Source organism: Sardina pilchardus, chromosome 15 (genome assembly GCF_963854185.1).
Source record: "Sardina pilchardus chromosome 15, fSarPil1.1, whole genome shotgun sequence".
In the NCBI taxonomy this organism is placed as follows: domain Eukaryota; kingdom Metazoa; phylum Chordata; class Actinopteri; order Clupeiformes; family Clupeidae; genus Sardina; species Sardina pilchardus.
Window position 1 is genome coordinate 31252806 of NC_085008.1, and position 15302 is coordinate 31268107.

A 15302-nucleotide genomic window follows, 5' to 3' on the forward strand; every position below is an offset into this window, starting at 1 on the left:
ACACAGCACGCAGAATGCCTTTCTTTTTGTGTCTTTATCTCTCAACTAATCAATGTATTGACCCAGAACCTGGGCTCATGAGATCCATCATGCTCTTGTTCAGAATGCTGCCAGTCATCCCGAGGTGATGTGCTGTGTGGACTACAGCATTGTTGGCTCCTACACTAAATGTCTTTGAAGACAACTTGGTTCGACCCCAAGCAGCTCACTTAAAGTGGAAAAGTCAAAGTATTGCTTTACATTTGTTTTTTTCCTGTTTAAAGGAATTGTGCCAACATCTGATGCCAAATCAAATACTAGTAATCATTAAAGACCTTCCTGGTCTTTCAGATGTTCCTCCTATCTTTATCCCCGGACCACTGGGTGACGAGTCTGGGATGATGACGTGCGTTGGTGTGGGCACCGAGGGCAGACTGGCATGGGAGCGTCAGCGGCTCTTTCCTTGTGTTTCATGGCATAAATCAGCTGTTGTTCCTCTGCGCTCTGGGGTCGCGCAGGCTCCCGACTTGTTAAACATCTCAGGCGCCACGCCAGCTCTGGCATATTACGCACCCCCTAATGGAATAATCCTGAATTATGCGTTTGTCTCAGCCTTTGCCTCTAACAACACAGGAAGGATTACAAGAGCATGCTGCCTCAGAAAATCGAGAATTTGTCAGTGGGACAGCCTGGTAGTGTGTGTCTGTGCCTCTGTGTGTGTGTATGTGTGCTTTGATTTTTTTTCCCCCGTAGGAAAGTAGCCGCATTAACGTCACACATCCGCAGTCCTGCGGCATTTGTAAGGTGGATTAGCCAAGTGAAAAGGGGAAGACAGCTGAGATTTAAGACGTGGTTTTCTGCACAGATGAAAGTTAGTCATAGTGCTGTATTCAGCACCAACCAGGTTTTATGTGAACATACACTTCACAAGCTAGCGGAAGCAGCAGCACCCCCCACATACACACACACACTGGTGCTCTGCTGCATTGTGCCGGAGGCCACTGTGGATGAGCAACTGAGCATTTCTCCCTGGAGCATAGCTCCGTGCAACCAGTGGATTCAGCGCCAGGTTCTATAGTTAGCCTGTCGACCAACAGCTGCAGCGTGGGCCTGGCTTCGCTCTCTCTCTCTCTCTCTCCCTCTCTCTCTCTCTCTCTTTCTCTCCCTCTCTCTCTCTCTCTTTCGTTGCCTCTCGCTCACCCTCCACCAGTTGCTCCAACAAGTAAGAAGAGGAGCCATCCATAGTACCTTGGTGCTTTGCAACAGCTGATGAGGATCTAAAGGGTTGGGAGGGGGTTCAACTTTCCACCAATTGAATGAGTATTTTTAGGATATACACGGCCTACAAATCACTTCTGTGATTGAGTGTTTTAATTTTGCCTTTTTCCTCCTGTTGTATTCCCACCTGTTGAATGGCCATATCTTAAGACCGAATAGAACATGTATTGGCATTTGAGCCCTGTGTCGTCAGTGTTGCCTGCAGAACAAGAACATACTGTGAACTGGCCGGTTGGGTGACCCTTCCCATGGGCCTGATATTGACCGCTTTGTTCTGCTGGAGGAAGCTGCCGTCCAACAGTCGGTGTACTCATTAGCCAGGGCCCAGTGCATTTCCCAGACTCATCCCTGCTTGACCAGCGCCTGTCAGCACTTGCCTTGACTTGTCTCCTGTGCTCCGTGTTCTGCTGATGTTCCAGGGACTAGGCTTCCAGCGCTGTCTCCCTGACTTTGGCACGCCCAGGGTTTTTTTGGGGGGGTTGTGGGGGGGGGGGGGGTTGACTATAATTAGTAGCACATTCCATTTCCTGCGCCTCCTTCCCACTCCCATCCATTCTTCACATCCAATCGAATAGTTGTGATTCCGCTATTGGCAGCTGGCGGACTTAGCCGGGTCTTAACAAAACTCAGCCGGCCAAGTCCCTGTCTTTTCCAGCTGACCTCCTCTCTCCCGTGTCTTTTGGAGAGGTGCCTCCAGTTCGAAGAGTGTTACTCCATAGGCCAGATAGTCCATAGGCCAGATGCTCCATAGGCCAGATACTCCATAGACCAGATAATATAGGGGTAATGGTGCGTCCCACTCGCCCCCTTATCTAAAGGCATGAGTTCATATCACGGTGGAGATGGTAAAAGCTAACAAGTCATCATGACCAACTAAGTATGCAATGCTAGAGTCATCAAGGGCACCAAACTCTTAATCAGCCTTTGCCCTGGTTAGTACAGAAGACACGGACTGCTTTAGTGTTCTCTCTCTCTGTTAAAAAAAAAAGTGCAAAGAAGGTCTTGGAGCTACTTGATTGTAGTGATGGAAAAAAACAAACTTGTTTTGATTGTGCCCTCCATCATAATAACTAACATAATAGTATTCAACAAATGCACAATTGTGTTAAACAGAAAGAGCACAACTGAATAGGAAAGAATAACATAGTACCTGGACATAGTAAAATAAGTAGCAAAAATACTTCTAATGGTATAACTGTTAGTGAATAACGGTAGTATATAAGTGTATTGTCTGCATTTACTACATTTTATAAATCACTTCAGCCCAAGTGTTAAGTGTTTCAGTGCTGATCATCAGGAGTATTATATGTTGGGAGAAACACCATTCACAGTAGCAGGTTCTATTGTATTGAACATTATGGGGGAAAACCCCAATGTAACTTGACCTTAGAGTAATTGTAGATTATACCATGAGAGGAAGTGTGTGTGTAGTGTGTGTGTTGGGGAGTGGGGGGTGGGGGGGACAGATCCTCTCCCTCTGTATTCCTGCTTTCAATTAACAACTCATGGTGGGAAACCCTCTCATACCAGCACGGTGGTGTCACTCGGTGGTTTGGTCAACGCCAGTGCTGGGGCAGGTCCACTGTGGGCCGAGCAAGTCACCGCACACAGGAAGCTCTCGACCAAGGGCACGTTAGGAGCCCACACCACTCGGGTGATTCAAGCGAGGCCTACTTTTTCAAAAGCAGCCCTTTCCTGTTGTTTGTTTTTTTCCATGAGCTGTGGTCTCATCTCCTATACACTCCGGCACTTGGGGCCCAGAGGTCGTGGGTTGCTGCAGGATTTATATGGAATTATTTAGGAATGTGTATTTGGGCAGTGAGAATGACCACAACCACTTGAATTTCACCAAGAATGGCCATAATGGCTTGAAGACACCTGCTAGTGGGCTTTTGGTCCATAGAATAATGCACAATAGCAGCTGTTGTGTCGTTATCACGAAGACTTTGCCTTACCTTAAAGAAACATTTGTGTTTCTACTCAATTAAAATTGCCTTTACATGGAAAATGCTCTTAAGCCTCTTGGTTAAACTGCAGATTAGTTGAAGAACTCCACGCGACCTTCTTAAAACCCAGCCAGACCAGGTGCTGATTTGCACTGCTGCAAAAAAAAGAATCAGCTTTTAAAATTTTCCTTTGAGCATTATATTTGTTCCTTGGCAGGGCATTAAAAAACTGCGGAATCTGGTATTGATGAAACCATAAGCTGAAACGAACACATGCAAGAAACAAAGTGTCCACTATATGTCGTGTGTGTGTGTGTGTGTGTGTGTGTGTGTGTGTGTGTGTGTGTGTGTGTGTGTGTGTGTGTGTGTGTGTGTGTGTGTGTGTGTGTGTGTGTGTGTGTGTGTGTGTGTGTGTGTGTGTGTGTGTGTGTGTGTGTGTGTGTGTGTGTGTGTGTGTGTGTGTGTGTGTGTGTGTGTGTGTGTGTGTGTGTGTTGGCCCCGTGGAGATGGCCAACCTTCGTCTGGCGCTCCAGTCAGCATTGCCATGGCTACAGACAAACTCACATTCCCAGAGTTCTCGGGCTGGACCTTGAGCGTGGATGAAAGTACGGGATGCCTTGAGACGTGTCTCCTGTGGTCTCCCGCAGCGTATAATTAGAAATCAAACACGCCCCAACCTCAGCCGACCCCTTCAGATGTGGCCAGGGGTAAACAGTTTCACATAGAACCAGGCCGAGAGGCAAGAGGAGTGGGAGAAAACACAGAGAGAGAGAGAGAGAGAGAAAGAGAGAGGGAGAAACAGGAAAAGTGTAGAGTAAGGGTGGAAGGCAAGAGAGTGAGAGAACGGTTGAAGCCAGCGCACCATGATCGACCACATGGATGTGCTTGAAACCCTATTACTCTTTAAGTGCCTTATTACAGTATACTGAGCTGTACTTAAGTGCATGTTAGTATACAGAAGTAGTGCTGAATCTGTACTAAAGTACTCTAAGAATGCAGATTAGTATGTACTTTGGCAGACCAGAGTGGATGCGTTAAAATGGGACCATGGGGTTCTGGTCCAGTTAAGTAGCATCTGTGTAGGAGGTTGTTGCTGTTGATGATGACCAGCTGGCTGGGTCCTCAGTGGGCCGGCTTAAGTGTGTGCATGGGAATCCTGTGAATGTAATTGCGGGGATATTGCAGAATGGTGTTTTGGTGTGTGGTTTCGCCGGGCCAAAAGTAATTTGGGGCTTCACGGCAACTGTACATGTCTTGGGATCTTCCCCAGACTGGGCTGATTTTCCTTTTAAGACCGGCCTATGACTTGACGAGTGCCATTCACAATCAGTTCGCAAAAGTTCATTCTTGAAGGCTGGTTTGTACGTTTGTGAACTGAATAACATTTTTCTCCCATATTTATTCTCTCCAGTTGTCCCTAAGCATGTATTGCTATGCACTATACTGTGTGTGTGTGTGTGTGTGTGTGTGTGTGTGTGTGTGTGTCGGGAGCAGGCCTTTGGCACTGTAAAGGGCAGGCTGACACGGTGACAGCTGCCTGATTATTCCCATCCTCAGCTTCTTCCCCTGGCCTGCTTATTTTTAGTTGTCCGCTCCACCTGCTCCTCTTGGGGTCTGCTGGGAGGACAACAGCTAGTGGCCCACACAGCCCCTCTTCCCTCTCTCTCCACACACACACACACACACACACACACACACACACACACACACACACACACCCTGCGCCTCCCCACGCCAGCTCAATCACACTGGCACCACTAAAGCTCACTGTAACTCCACTGGCACCAGCCAAAGTTTCCTATAACTCCAGTGGCACCAGCGACGCATTTCTTGACTCCCCAAGCTAAACGTATCTTCTGCAGTATCGGAATGGGGGAGCAGTAAGGAGGAGAAGATCAATTCAACAGGCTGTTCAATTGTCAGGGGAAATGATTAGAGTTACACTTACAACAACATGACTGTAGATTCCTCTATCTATCCTCTTGAACACAGTTCTCCATGAAAGATCATCATAAAAATGCAAAATAAAGTATGCAAAGCATCGTTAGTGACTGTTGGTGAAAAACAGCTTTGTTCTGAAGTTATGCAGTGGAACTGTCAGACAGGTCGGTACAAAATGTAATTGTCTCTCTCTCTCTCTCTCTCACACACACACCCACCCACACACACACACACGCACCCACCCACACACACCCAGTCATGCACCCTGCCAGCATGAGGCGTCAGGTGGAGTAGCTAAGGTGGTCCTCAGTCTGAGGTGTTTAGTCTGTCGCCGTTGTGTTCTGCACCTTTGTTGAGACCTATCTACCCTGGCCTCTGTTGTTAACACCCCCCCGCCCCCCCTCAGCCTGACAGCATTCTTCTCTCTCTCTCTCTCTCTCTCTCTCTCTCTCTCTCTCTCTCTCTCGTGGGAGAGTTGTCTCCGTCCGTGATTTATCCTGTTAATGGTCCCTAAACCTTCCCAGAAATCCCATTCGCTTTGGGGGGGAGGAAGTCAGGTGCTGGAGGGCATTCAGGGGTGTGTGTGTGTGTGTGTGTGTGTGTGTGTGGCCTATCAGTCTAGTCTGTGCTACTGTTCTTGTAGAGAGACATGCTGTATTGTTGATGAGTGTGTTTTATGTATGTGTGTGTTCATATGTGAGTGTGCAAGTTCATTATGATGGTGCATGCGTGTTTGTGTCTCTGTGTGTGTGTGTGTGTGTGTGTGGCCTATGAATTTCCCCTTGGGGATCAATAAAGTATCTATCCATCTATCTATCATGAGTCTAGTCTGAGCTAGTGTTCTTGTAGATAGACATGTCATGCTGTATTGTGGATGGGTGTGTTTATATATGTATGTGTGTGTGCGTGTTCATATGCGAATATGCCTGTGTGTGTGTGTGTGTGTGTTCATATGCGAATGTGCAAGTTCATTGTGATGGTGCTTGTGTGTGTGTGTGTGTGTGTGTGTGTGTGTGCTGCTGAGGGCAGGCTAGGTCTTGTGTATAGAGGGGCTGGAGTTGAGTTGAGTTGCTGTAAACAGTGGGAGTGTGAGGAGAGCTGGAGATAAAGGAGCTTATCCTGCACCCTGTTTATACTAAACCCTCACTGACTGATGAGCTGTTCCTGAGAATGAGCAGTTCAGGAACAACACACACACACACTCACTCACACACACTCACACACACATGCAAACACACAGGCATACATTAGCATATGCATGCACACAAATATATACTCTCTCTTTCACTCACTCTCTGTCCTCTCTCAGAAACACATGTGCACACAAAAGTCTCTCTCTCTCTCACACACACACACACACACACACACACACACACACACACGCACACACACAGACACACAGTGGCTCTGTTTGTCCTTTGCTTGCCGTCCTTCAGTTTCTCGCCGCGTCTGCGCCTTTGTCTCTGTCTCTGTCTCCAAGCAGCGTCTGCTCTGTTTTGTTCCTCTGTTTTGCCTCTCCTTTTGTCTCTCTCTCTCCATGTTGTTTTCTTACCCCATCCCACCCCTCTGCTGGCTCTCTCTTACTATTTTTCTTTCTCACTTTCCCCCCAATAGACAGCTTGGGTGGGGGAAGGTCTGTTGTTTGTCCTCAAGTGTCATCTCTGCAGGTCTGTGTGTGACTGTGTATCTGTGTGTGAGTGTGTATCTGTCTGTGTGTGTGTGTTTTGCTTTTCTAAGTGTTTGGTAGGGAAAGTGTCCACGGACACACTGTCAGGCCGAGAGCAGAGGTTGCGTTGGGGGGGTGGTTGTGTGTGTGTGTGTGTGTGTGGGGGGGGGGGGGGGGGGTCTATCGGGCTTGCGTCACTAGGGGAGGTGGGGAATCAGTGCTGTTTTGCACCAACAGGAAGCCCATGAGCAGAGCCATTGGGTCCATCTGGCCCAGGCTGCAACTGTGTGTGTGTGTGTGTGTGTGTGTGTGGGGCAGAGGTGAGGTGGAGAGTAGGGGAGCGATATGCATAGAGATGGGGGGGCCGTGTTGCATGTTGTTTCAGCCTGCGGCTCGGGCCTGATCCAACGGCCAGCCATTGTTCCTCGTCGTTTCCTCTGTAAACAGCCTGCCTCGCTCTCCCCAAACAGCGCCACGTGAAACCCCCGCTGCACTCCTCTCTCCTCTCCTCCTCTCCTCTCCTCTTCCCTCCAATCCCTTCTTCCCTCCTGGTCTGCAGGTCCCAGCCCCCTCACACACACACACACACACACACACACACACGCACTGCTCACTGGCCATATTTAAAGGCAACACTCTGAGTGCACACCAGGCCTGTTGCTCCATGTTTTTCCACTGTGGGGTTTGCCTTGGCAGCGAGGGCCAGCCTCTGGTCTGTGTGGAAGTAGGAGAGTTGAAGAAGTCAGGAGAGGGGAGAAGAAAGGGAGAGAAAGGAACGTTCTTGTACTTTTCCGAGGACTTTGTTGCTACTTTTGTTGAATGTTTTGGTGGCGTGGTCACATTGTTGCGTGTCAGACTGCTCCAGCACAAGGCCTGAGAAAGCGCCCGGAGCCTGGGCTTAGAGTTGGGCTCGCTCACCACACAGCTGGGAAACAGCTGCCCCTCCACAACTCAGCCCCTCGGGGCACCCACAGCACAAGTAGCAGAACCTCCTCATAGTGCTGCTATAGTCTGACTGCTCTAGCACCCCCCCCCCCCCAACACCACTCACACACGAAAACACACACACACACACACACATGCACCCCGGCCCTTCCTCCGCAAGCACTCCATAAATCTTAGCTCCCCTGTCCCACCCCCACACCCAATCCCACACGCCCCCCCTGGGGGGAATGAGAGCTCTCCGCTGCAGCTCGGTGTCTCTCAGGGCTGTAAATCTCCTCACCGCAGGTCCCCAACCGCTCCGCTGCGCTGCACTCCACTCTCTGCTCCGTGCCTTTGGCGACAAGGGGGCTCGTCTGAGCGTCCGATGGCTGCTACGCCACCAGCTGGGCACAGGGACTCTGGATCCTCCCCCCCCCAAGCCACAGCCCTCTGGCACCCAGCTGAAAGGGCCCCAGGGAGGGGAGGACTCACTGGACCACTGCGGTCTGTTGTCCTCTGACTGTGTTTGTTTGTTTGTTTTGTCATTGTTTGTTTTAATTTGTTCCATTTTCTTTTTTAGTTTTTTTTTTTTTTAGTCAGTGGCTCGGTTGATGGTGCCTTGCGGAGTCGTTGAAGGGGGGGTGGCAACTTCACCAGACATGGCTTTTGTGTCTCGCTCGTGTTTTTGGATCTGCTCTTGTTGTTTACCCAGTGACTTGCCTTAAGTGTTTTTTTCCCCTGTCAGAAAGAGTCCAGAGCACACAGTGCCAGATGTTTCTAGAAACATTAAGATGCAGTGAGAGGGAGATGGAGAACCAGAGTATGTACATGGGGGAAAGAGGAGAGTAGAAAAGAAGAACAAATCTCAGTGGTGCTTGGCTGGCATGGGTAAAAAAAAGTTGCGCGCCACCCCAGCATGGCTTTATAGGAACAACAACAGCGCGATGGCCGGCTTCCTGGCCTGTCCGGGGCTGTGTGGCCCTGGAGCGTCCAGCAGCAGGAAGTGGCTAATCTTCTCAGTGCGCTGTGAATAGGCCGCAGTGACTCACGCTAAAATAGAGGAGGGGTGTGGGTGGGGGTCGGGGTGGACTTGCCTTTGTGTGCCTGACTCACGTGCCGCTCGCTAGCTCGCCGCTCATCTTTATCAACAGGACAGGACTCGCGTGTTAACTGACCTGCGCTGTGGAGGCATAACACAGACTCTCCAGAGCCGGAGGGGGAAATGGCTATGAAGCTTGTTTTTAGGAAGCTCGAAGGGGGAAAAACATATCTGATATTTCTGACTTAGTCACCAAATCTTTCCTATGTGAGAGCGTGCTCCGTCCTGATTGTGTCATGTGATAAGTACAGAGTGTCTTGGGTAAGGTTGTGTATGAGTAAAAAAGCAAACACCTGGAGGTGACACTGTGTCTGTTCCTCAGCGATGACTCCGATATCTAGTACGGTTACTGAACCTGTCAGAAGTCAGCCTGTTCAAAGACACACAGGCGCTTGTGGTGAGATGCTGCAGCAAAAATGTGGAGAAGCTGGAATTTCATGTAACAGCCGTTGTGGCGGAAGACCAAAATCATCTGTGGGTGTGGGAGGGAGAGAGAGGGAGAGAGCGAGCACCGTGAAAGAAAGAGAGAGAGAGAGACAGACAGAGAGGCTGACAGTGCAGTTCTCTTGGGTTAATTCTAGACTAGTCTTTTTGACATCCTCCTCCCATCCACTGCTCTCCTTCTGGAGCTGCAGGGCTTGTGGAGCCGTCAATGACATGTACAGGAAGCGAGGGAGGGAGGGAGGGAAGGAGGGAGGGAGCTGACTGAGAGGGAGCGAGAGAAAGGGAAGGTCAAAGAAGGCAAAAAAGCCAGCGGCCCAGAAGCAGTGCTGGTGTGGGCTCGAGGCGGTGTGGTGTGGTGTGGTGCGTTGTGGTGTGGTGGTCAGATCCACATCTGAGCCCACTGGGCCGTTCCGCCCAACCACTCCTCTGGGCATTGCTGCGACGGGCCGCTGAGACTTTGGCCAGACCCTCGGGGGCAGATGCAGTGTCCCGTCCACAGAGAGAAGCACAGGAATAACACACAGCACGGCCCGAACCCTACCCCACACACCCCACACACACCCCACCCACACACACACACACCGCTGGAGACACTCCAGTCGTCTCCCCATCAGTCCCCCCCCGTGTCACCGAGTCCACCGTGCAGCCATTTTCCCCTGTCCTCAGCACGTCTGAGTAGCCGCAGAGGCCGTTGCAAGAAAACCCAGCGAGAGGAAACTCATGTTGACCTCATTCTCATCCTCCTCCATAGTACGTGCTAAATACGAGTTGACAGAAGACCTTCCCTGATGCGCCTTGTCAGCTCGCGCTCCCATGGCTCTAAGCATCATGGGACTAACAGGCTTCTCACAGCTCTCTAATACTGGAGCATGTGGAGAAGGGCTTAGAGAAGGGCTTGGGTAATAAGACCACGGTGTAAGTGATGTGTCTGACATGTTTCTCTCTCTCTCTCTCTCTCTCTCTCTCTCTCTCTCTCTTTCCCTCATTCTCTCCTGTCTGCATATCTGTCTGTCTGTCTTCCCTCTCTCTCTCTCTCTATCTCTCTATCCTTCTCTCTGATTACAGTCACGTGGAGAAGATCACCACATGGCATGACCCACGCAAGACCATGACTGCTGCCATGAACCAGATGAGTCTGCACGCTGGCCCCCCACAACCACCCCCACAGCTCCAGCAGCAGCAGCAGCAACAGCAGCAGCAGCAACAGCGCTCCATGGCCTTATCGCAGCCCAATCTCGGTGAGTTAGGTTACACACTCACTTCCATACAAATCTATACACTTATACTTATCTATACAGTAATGCGCTTAACATTTCATTGAAATTTGACTTTCTTACAAGCGAGGTGGATTAACCATAACCCTAACCCGATCCAGTAAACCAAGATGACTAGAAAGACAGGAAATTCAGTTCTTATGTAAGATATTAATGATAGAATAAGAACGGAGTGTCTTGTTCTAGCATTTTCTATAACTTTTATCAATGACTAATGACGGCTACACCTACATACGAAAGTCACCAACATTGTTATTGTGTTAAACTAGTTTAACCTCAGCAATGCACTTTAAATGCCAACAGGCGGGTTGCTCCATAAGTCAGCCTGATTCATATTTATCAAACCACTTCTAAGTGCATTAACTCTCACGAGCCACGGTGCCACAGTGAGTGGATGTGCTGTGTTGATGTCCACACCCATTGAGCATGGCGGTTGCATAAGAGCGATGAAGGGCTCGTTAGTGGGGGTGATTACCTCGGTTATTTAACCTCATTCATGGTGACACCCAAAATAGCCCGTTCCACAGCCTGCTGCTGCTGGAGAGGCTGGAGAGGCTGGATTCCACTGGTGCCACCTGGCTTCTGCCACCGTCACATGCACACATGCACACACAAATGCGCACGCACACGCACACACACACACACACACACACACACACACACACACACACACACACACACACACACACACACACACACAGGCTTGGGTGTACACTGCACACGAACACGTACATGCCCATGCCCATGCCCATGCACACACACACACACACACACACACACACACACATAAACAGGCCTGAGTGTGCACAGTACACCATACACACATATACTGTACATGCTCCCACTGACAGAGATGAGTAAATGAATACAGAAATGTATGTACAGATACAGTATATTAACATGGATGCTTGTGGCCACTTTCACAGTCATCCATACACTCATACATGCATACATACACAATTAACTACTAATTGCCAATGTGTCTCCTCATGTAATGTTTGTTGTTGTGGGACTGCTCCCTTGTCTTGTGCTGGTGACAGACTGCTGCCAATGCTCTCCACTCCCATTTGCAACTCCAGACCAGCGCCTCGAATTATACTCTCTGAATTATACTGTTGTAAACAACTTTTGAAAACCGAAAAGTCTCGCCCAAATGTGAACCCTCGGAGGGGTCAAGCGCAGCCTGTCTCGGCCGGAGGAGGGGGGGGGGGGTGGATCAGGTCGCCGTGTGCCTGGCTCAGAGAGGGATTGTGGGATTGTGCGAGCTGGTCTCCCCTCCCGTGGAGCCGACCTCCGATGGGCCCGGCAGTGTGCTCTGGCACGCGTCGCGCCGACTCCTCTTTTGTTTGCCAGTACAGTAAATTACTTCCAAATGTGTCCGGCTTGTTTGGCTCTCTCTTCCTTCTTCTCCCTCCCTTTCTCGGCTTCTCTCTCTCTCTCTCTCTCTCTCTCTGTCTCTCTTTCTCTCTCCCTCTTTCTTTCTTTCTTTCTTTCTCTCTCTGTCTCTCTTTCTCTCTTTCACTCTGTTTTCCCTCTCAGTTTTCATCCCCCCCATCCCCCACAAGGGGAAAAAATGCCAGATTTTGTGATGAAATGGAAAAAAGGTGTGTCTTCAGAGAAGCCTCTGTTTCTTTCTTTCTATCTTTCTCTCTCACTCCCTTTCTCTCTCTCTCTCTTTCTCGAGCTGGTAGACACATCAGAACAGCTGCAGAGAGGAGCAGTCTGGCTGAAAGGGGAAAGAACAACTTGTTGATTAAGAGCTTTTAGTGAGGAAGGAAGGAGCCAAAGTCTTGGGAAGAGCGAGGGTTAGAGAAAGTAAAGGACAAGAATACACAAAGGACCAAGGCTAAGAAAAAGAAATAGAGAGAGACCGAGGGAGGGTAGAGGGAGTCCGTTTGATCCAGGTGTTTAAACATGGATGGAGGAACACGTGGATCAGTTTGAAGAAGGCAGAATGATTGAGGAGAGAGAGAAAGAAAGAAAAGAGGGAGAGAAAGAAAGAGAGAGAGAGAGAATGAGAGAGAAAGAGAGAGATGGCCCACTGAGGCTCCCAGTGAAGATGCTGAGTGGTGAGAGTTGAGCAGAGCGCTGGAGGGTGACCAGCAGTGAGAGTTGGTGGCAAAAGAGAGAGGGAGCAGGAGGAGAATGGACTGTTGTGTTGTTGTTGTTGGAGGGGAAGAGGCTGATGGTGTGGGCTCCTCCTGGGCCACAGATCACAGCGCAGGGCATGGCGTCTCCACACCTCCACACCCCACTCCACCCTGGGTTTCCTCACCGCACACAGACGTGAGTGGGAGCCCGTCTGCCTGCCTGAACGACAGGCCTCTCTTTTGGGCAGTGGCGCTTCAATGGAGTCACTCATCCTGAAGTAATCCTACACACACACACAGACACACACACACACACACACATCCCCGTGTCCCGCCTGACCTGTTTAAACAACACATTCACACAGGCCCTGTTTTCCTCCCACATGGCCTCCCATAGGCTTGTCCACGCCTCCCCTGAAACAACAGAGCTGAGCGCTGGTTACGGTCAAGAGTCTTGCGTAAGAGCCCACAGAGTGTGCGTGCGTAGCGTGCAGACACCTTGCTGCCGACTCCCTTTACTCAAGTCCAACGTCCATGGGCTATCACCTATTGCCTGTGTGCTGTAAGATGTCTAGAGAGAGTGACCTCGGAGTCCCCTCAGCCTGACGTTTGATCTGGAGTGTGATGTGTTGTTCTCTCCCTCTGAGCTGGTATCCGCGGGGGTGCCTGGGACGGCCGCTTGTTTGTGGATAGTGGACAGTATTTCTGCCCCAGACCCCCAGCGGAGTTCATAAACCACTCCTTTATTCTCCAGAAGATGCCTCGGCCCAACCCCACTCCACTCCCCTCCCCTCCTCTCCTCTCTCCTCCCCTGCCAGTGGTTGGGGGTCCTTCTCGCGGGCCGTTCAGTTACGGCTGACCTGGACAGTGCCCGAGGGGAATGCGGATAATTGTCTGCGCACAGTGGGAGCCTGAAGACTGACCAGACACTCCCAACACTCCTGCTGTTTTCTCTGTCTCCCTCTCTCCCTCGCCCTCCCTCCCTCTCTCTCTCTCTCTTTCTCTCTCTCTCTCTCTCTCTCTCTCTCTCTCTCTTTCTCTGCTCTCTATCTACCTATCGGTCTATCTACCCCGCTCTCTCTCCCTCTCTCTCTCTCTTTCCTCCCTCTCTCGGAGCAGAACAATGTTGGCAGGCTCCCCGCACTTGTCAAGCAGGGAATTCTCTCTGCCTTTGTTGTCCTAATGGATATTTTTCCACTGCTTTGTTCTCCTCCTTTCTTCTTTGCTGGAGGGGCTGACACAGTATCCCTACAGTAAACATTTTGCCAGCAACCACTAAACCCCAGTCGCTGGGTGTCTTGTGAGGGGTTCGTAGCTTGGAGGTTTCATAGGTAAGCCCCCCTCCTCCCTATGCAGTGGACTTAAGTAGATCTTTGTTCCTCCCTGTTCCAGTTCTTCCCAGTTCAAACTTGTCTCTTCCGTAGAAGGCTATGTTAGCTGGTGTTTGCACGGACAAAGATGCGTCTCTTGCTGTGGCCAGTTTGCCAATCAATCAGTGGTTTCATTAGCTGCCCTTTTCTCCAACCACCTGCCCCAAACCCCTTCAACCCCCACCCCCTCCTTTTCCTCTCCCCGCAGTAACCCCCTCAATAAGCCATAACTGAACTCTGAGCTTATTTGATGTGTCAGTGATGACTCAGCGATATGAGTCTGGTTGTTGTGTGTGTTGTTGCGCTGATCTGTGGGTGTTGTGCTGTTGCTGCCTGCACAGGACAGCTGCCCGAGGGCTGGGAGCAGGCAGTCACCCCTCAGGGAGAAACGTACTTCATTGACCACAAAGCCCAGACCACTTCCTGGCTGGACCCACGAGTGGATGCCCACCTCAGTAAGTACCGCGCCCGTTTTTGGTGCCCCTCAACCCCCAACCCCACCCAATCACCCGCCTCCCCCCCACCGTCCCCATTGATTCTGGAAGACCCCAATCACCAATCATCAATCTTCTTAACCCTGACACCCCCCTGGTGATTTGCCCACCCCAAAACAATCCTCTGTCCTACCTCTTCTCACACACAGCTCATCGGAGCACTCCCACACCCACATACACCCACCCACCCCCACACACACACACCCACACACATCCACCCACACACACGCTGTATCTCACACACACGCTGTATCTCATAGAATGTCACCTTTGACCCCTCACTACCACCATTCAGAGCTCTCTCCACATCCAGTGACCCCACCTGAGCGTGGAGGAGTACCGGCGGTGGTGGTGCTCCGGGGGCCTCTGTGGGAATGTTGAGGGCCCAGCCAACTGCCGGGACCTGGCCTTCTGCACCAGAGCTGATGCCTGAAAGAGATCCGCACTGAAACCAGGCCAATGAAAGAAAGACAGAGAGGCAAAAAGCTAGGGAATGCTCTTTGTTTGATGGACTTGTCTTTGGTTAAGGTCACACCATCTCTTAAGAGTGGTCGAAATTCCAAGTTCCTTTGTAATTGAGAGTCCTATTGTGAAGGCCACTCCATTCCTGACATACCTAGATATGGGGTGCTGCTGCTGCTGACTCTGTGAAATGGGTTTTGCATGGCGAACCTTGTGTGATTTTGTGTGTGTGTGTGTGTGTGTGTGTGTGTGTGTGTGTGTGTGTGTGTGTTAGCACTTGGGTAGTTGTGTACCCAAAAGTGTCCTTAATGCCTGATTGGTGATGGTATGTATGC

The 15302-nt window shown here is 50.4% G+C and overlaps 1 protein-coding gene across 3 annotated transcripts in view; it reads left to right on the forward strand.

Moving 5' to 3' along the window:
- wwtr1 (WW domain containing transcription regulator 1) overlaps nucleotides 1-15302 on the forward strand; it is a 43933-nt gene that overhangs the window by 15487 nt on the left and 13144 nt on the right. For 2 of the 3 annotated variants that reach the window (XM_062555560.1, XM_062555561.1), the window contains exons 2-3: nucleotides 10343-10515; nucleotides 14353-14466. In XM_062555560.1, the coding sequence (XP_062411544.1) occupies nucleotides 10343-10515; nucleotides 14353-14466 (287 nt within the window). The remainder of the gene's footprint in view (nucleotides 1-10342; nucleotides 10516-14352; nucleotides 14467-15302) is intronic. The other variant, XM_062555562.1, reaches the window with a different exon arrangement.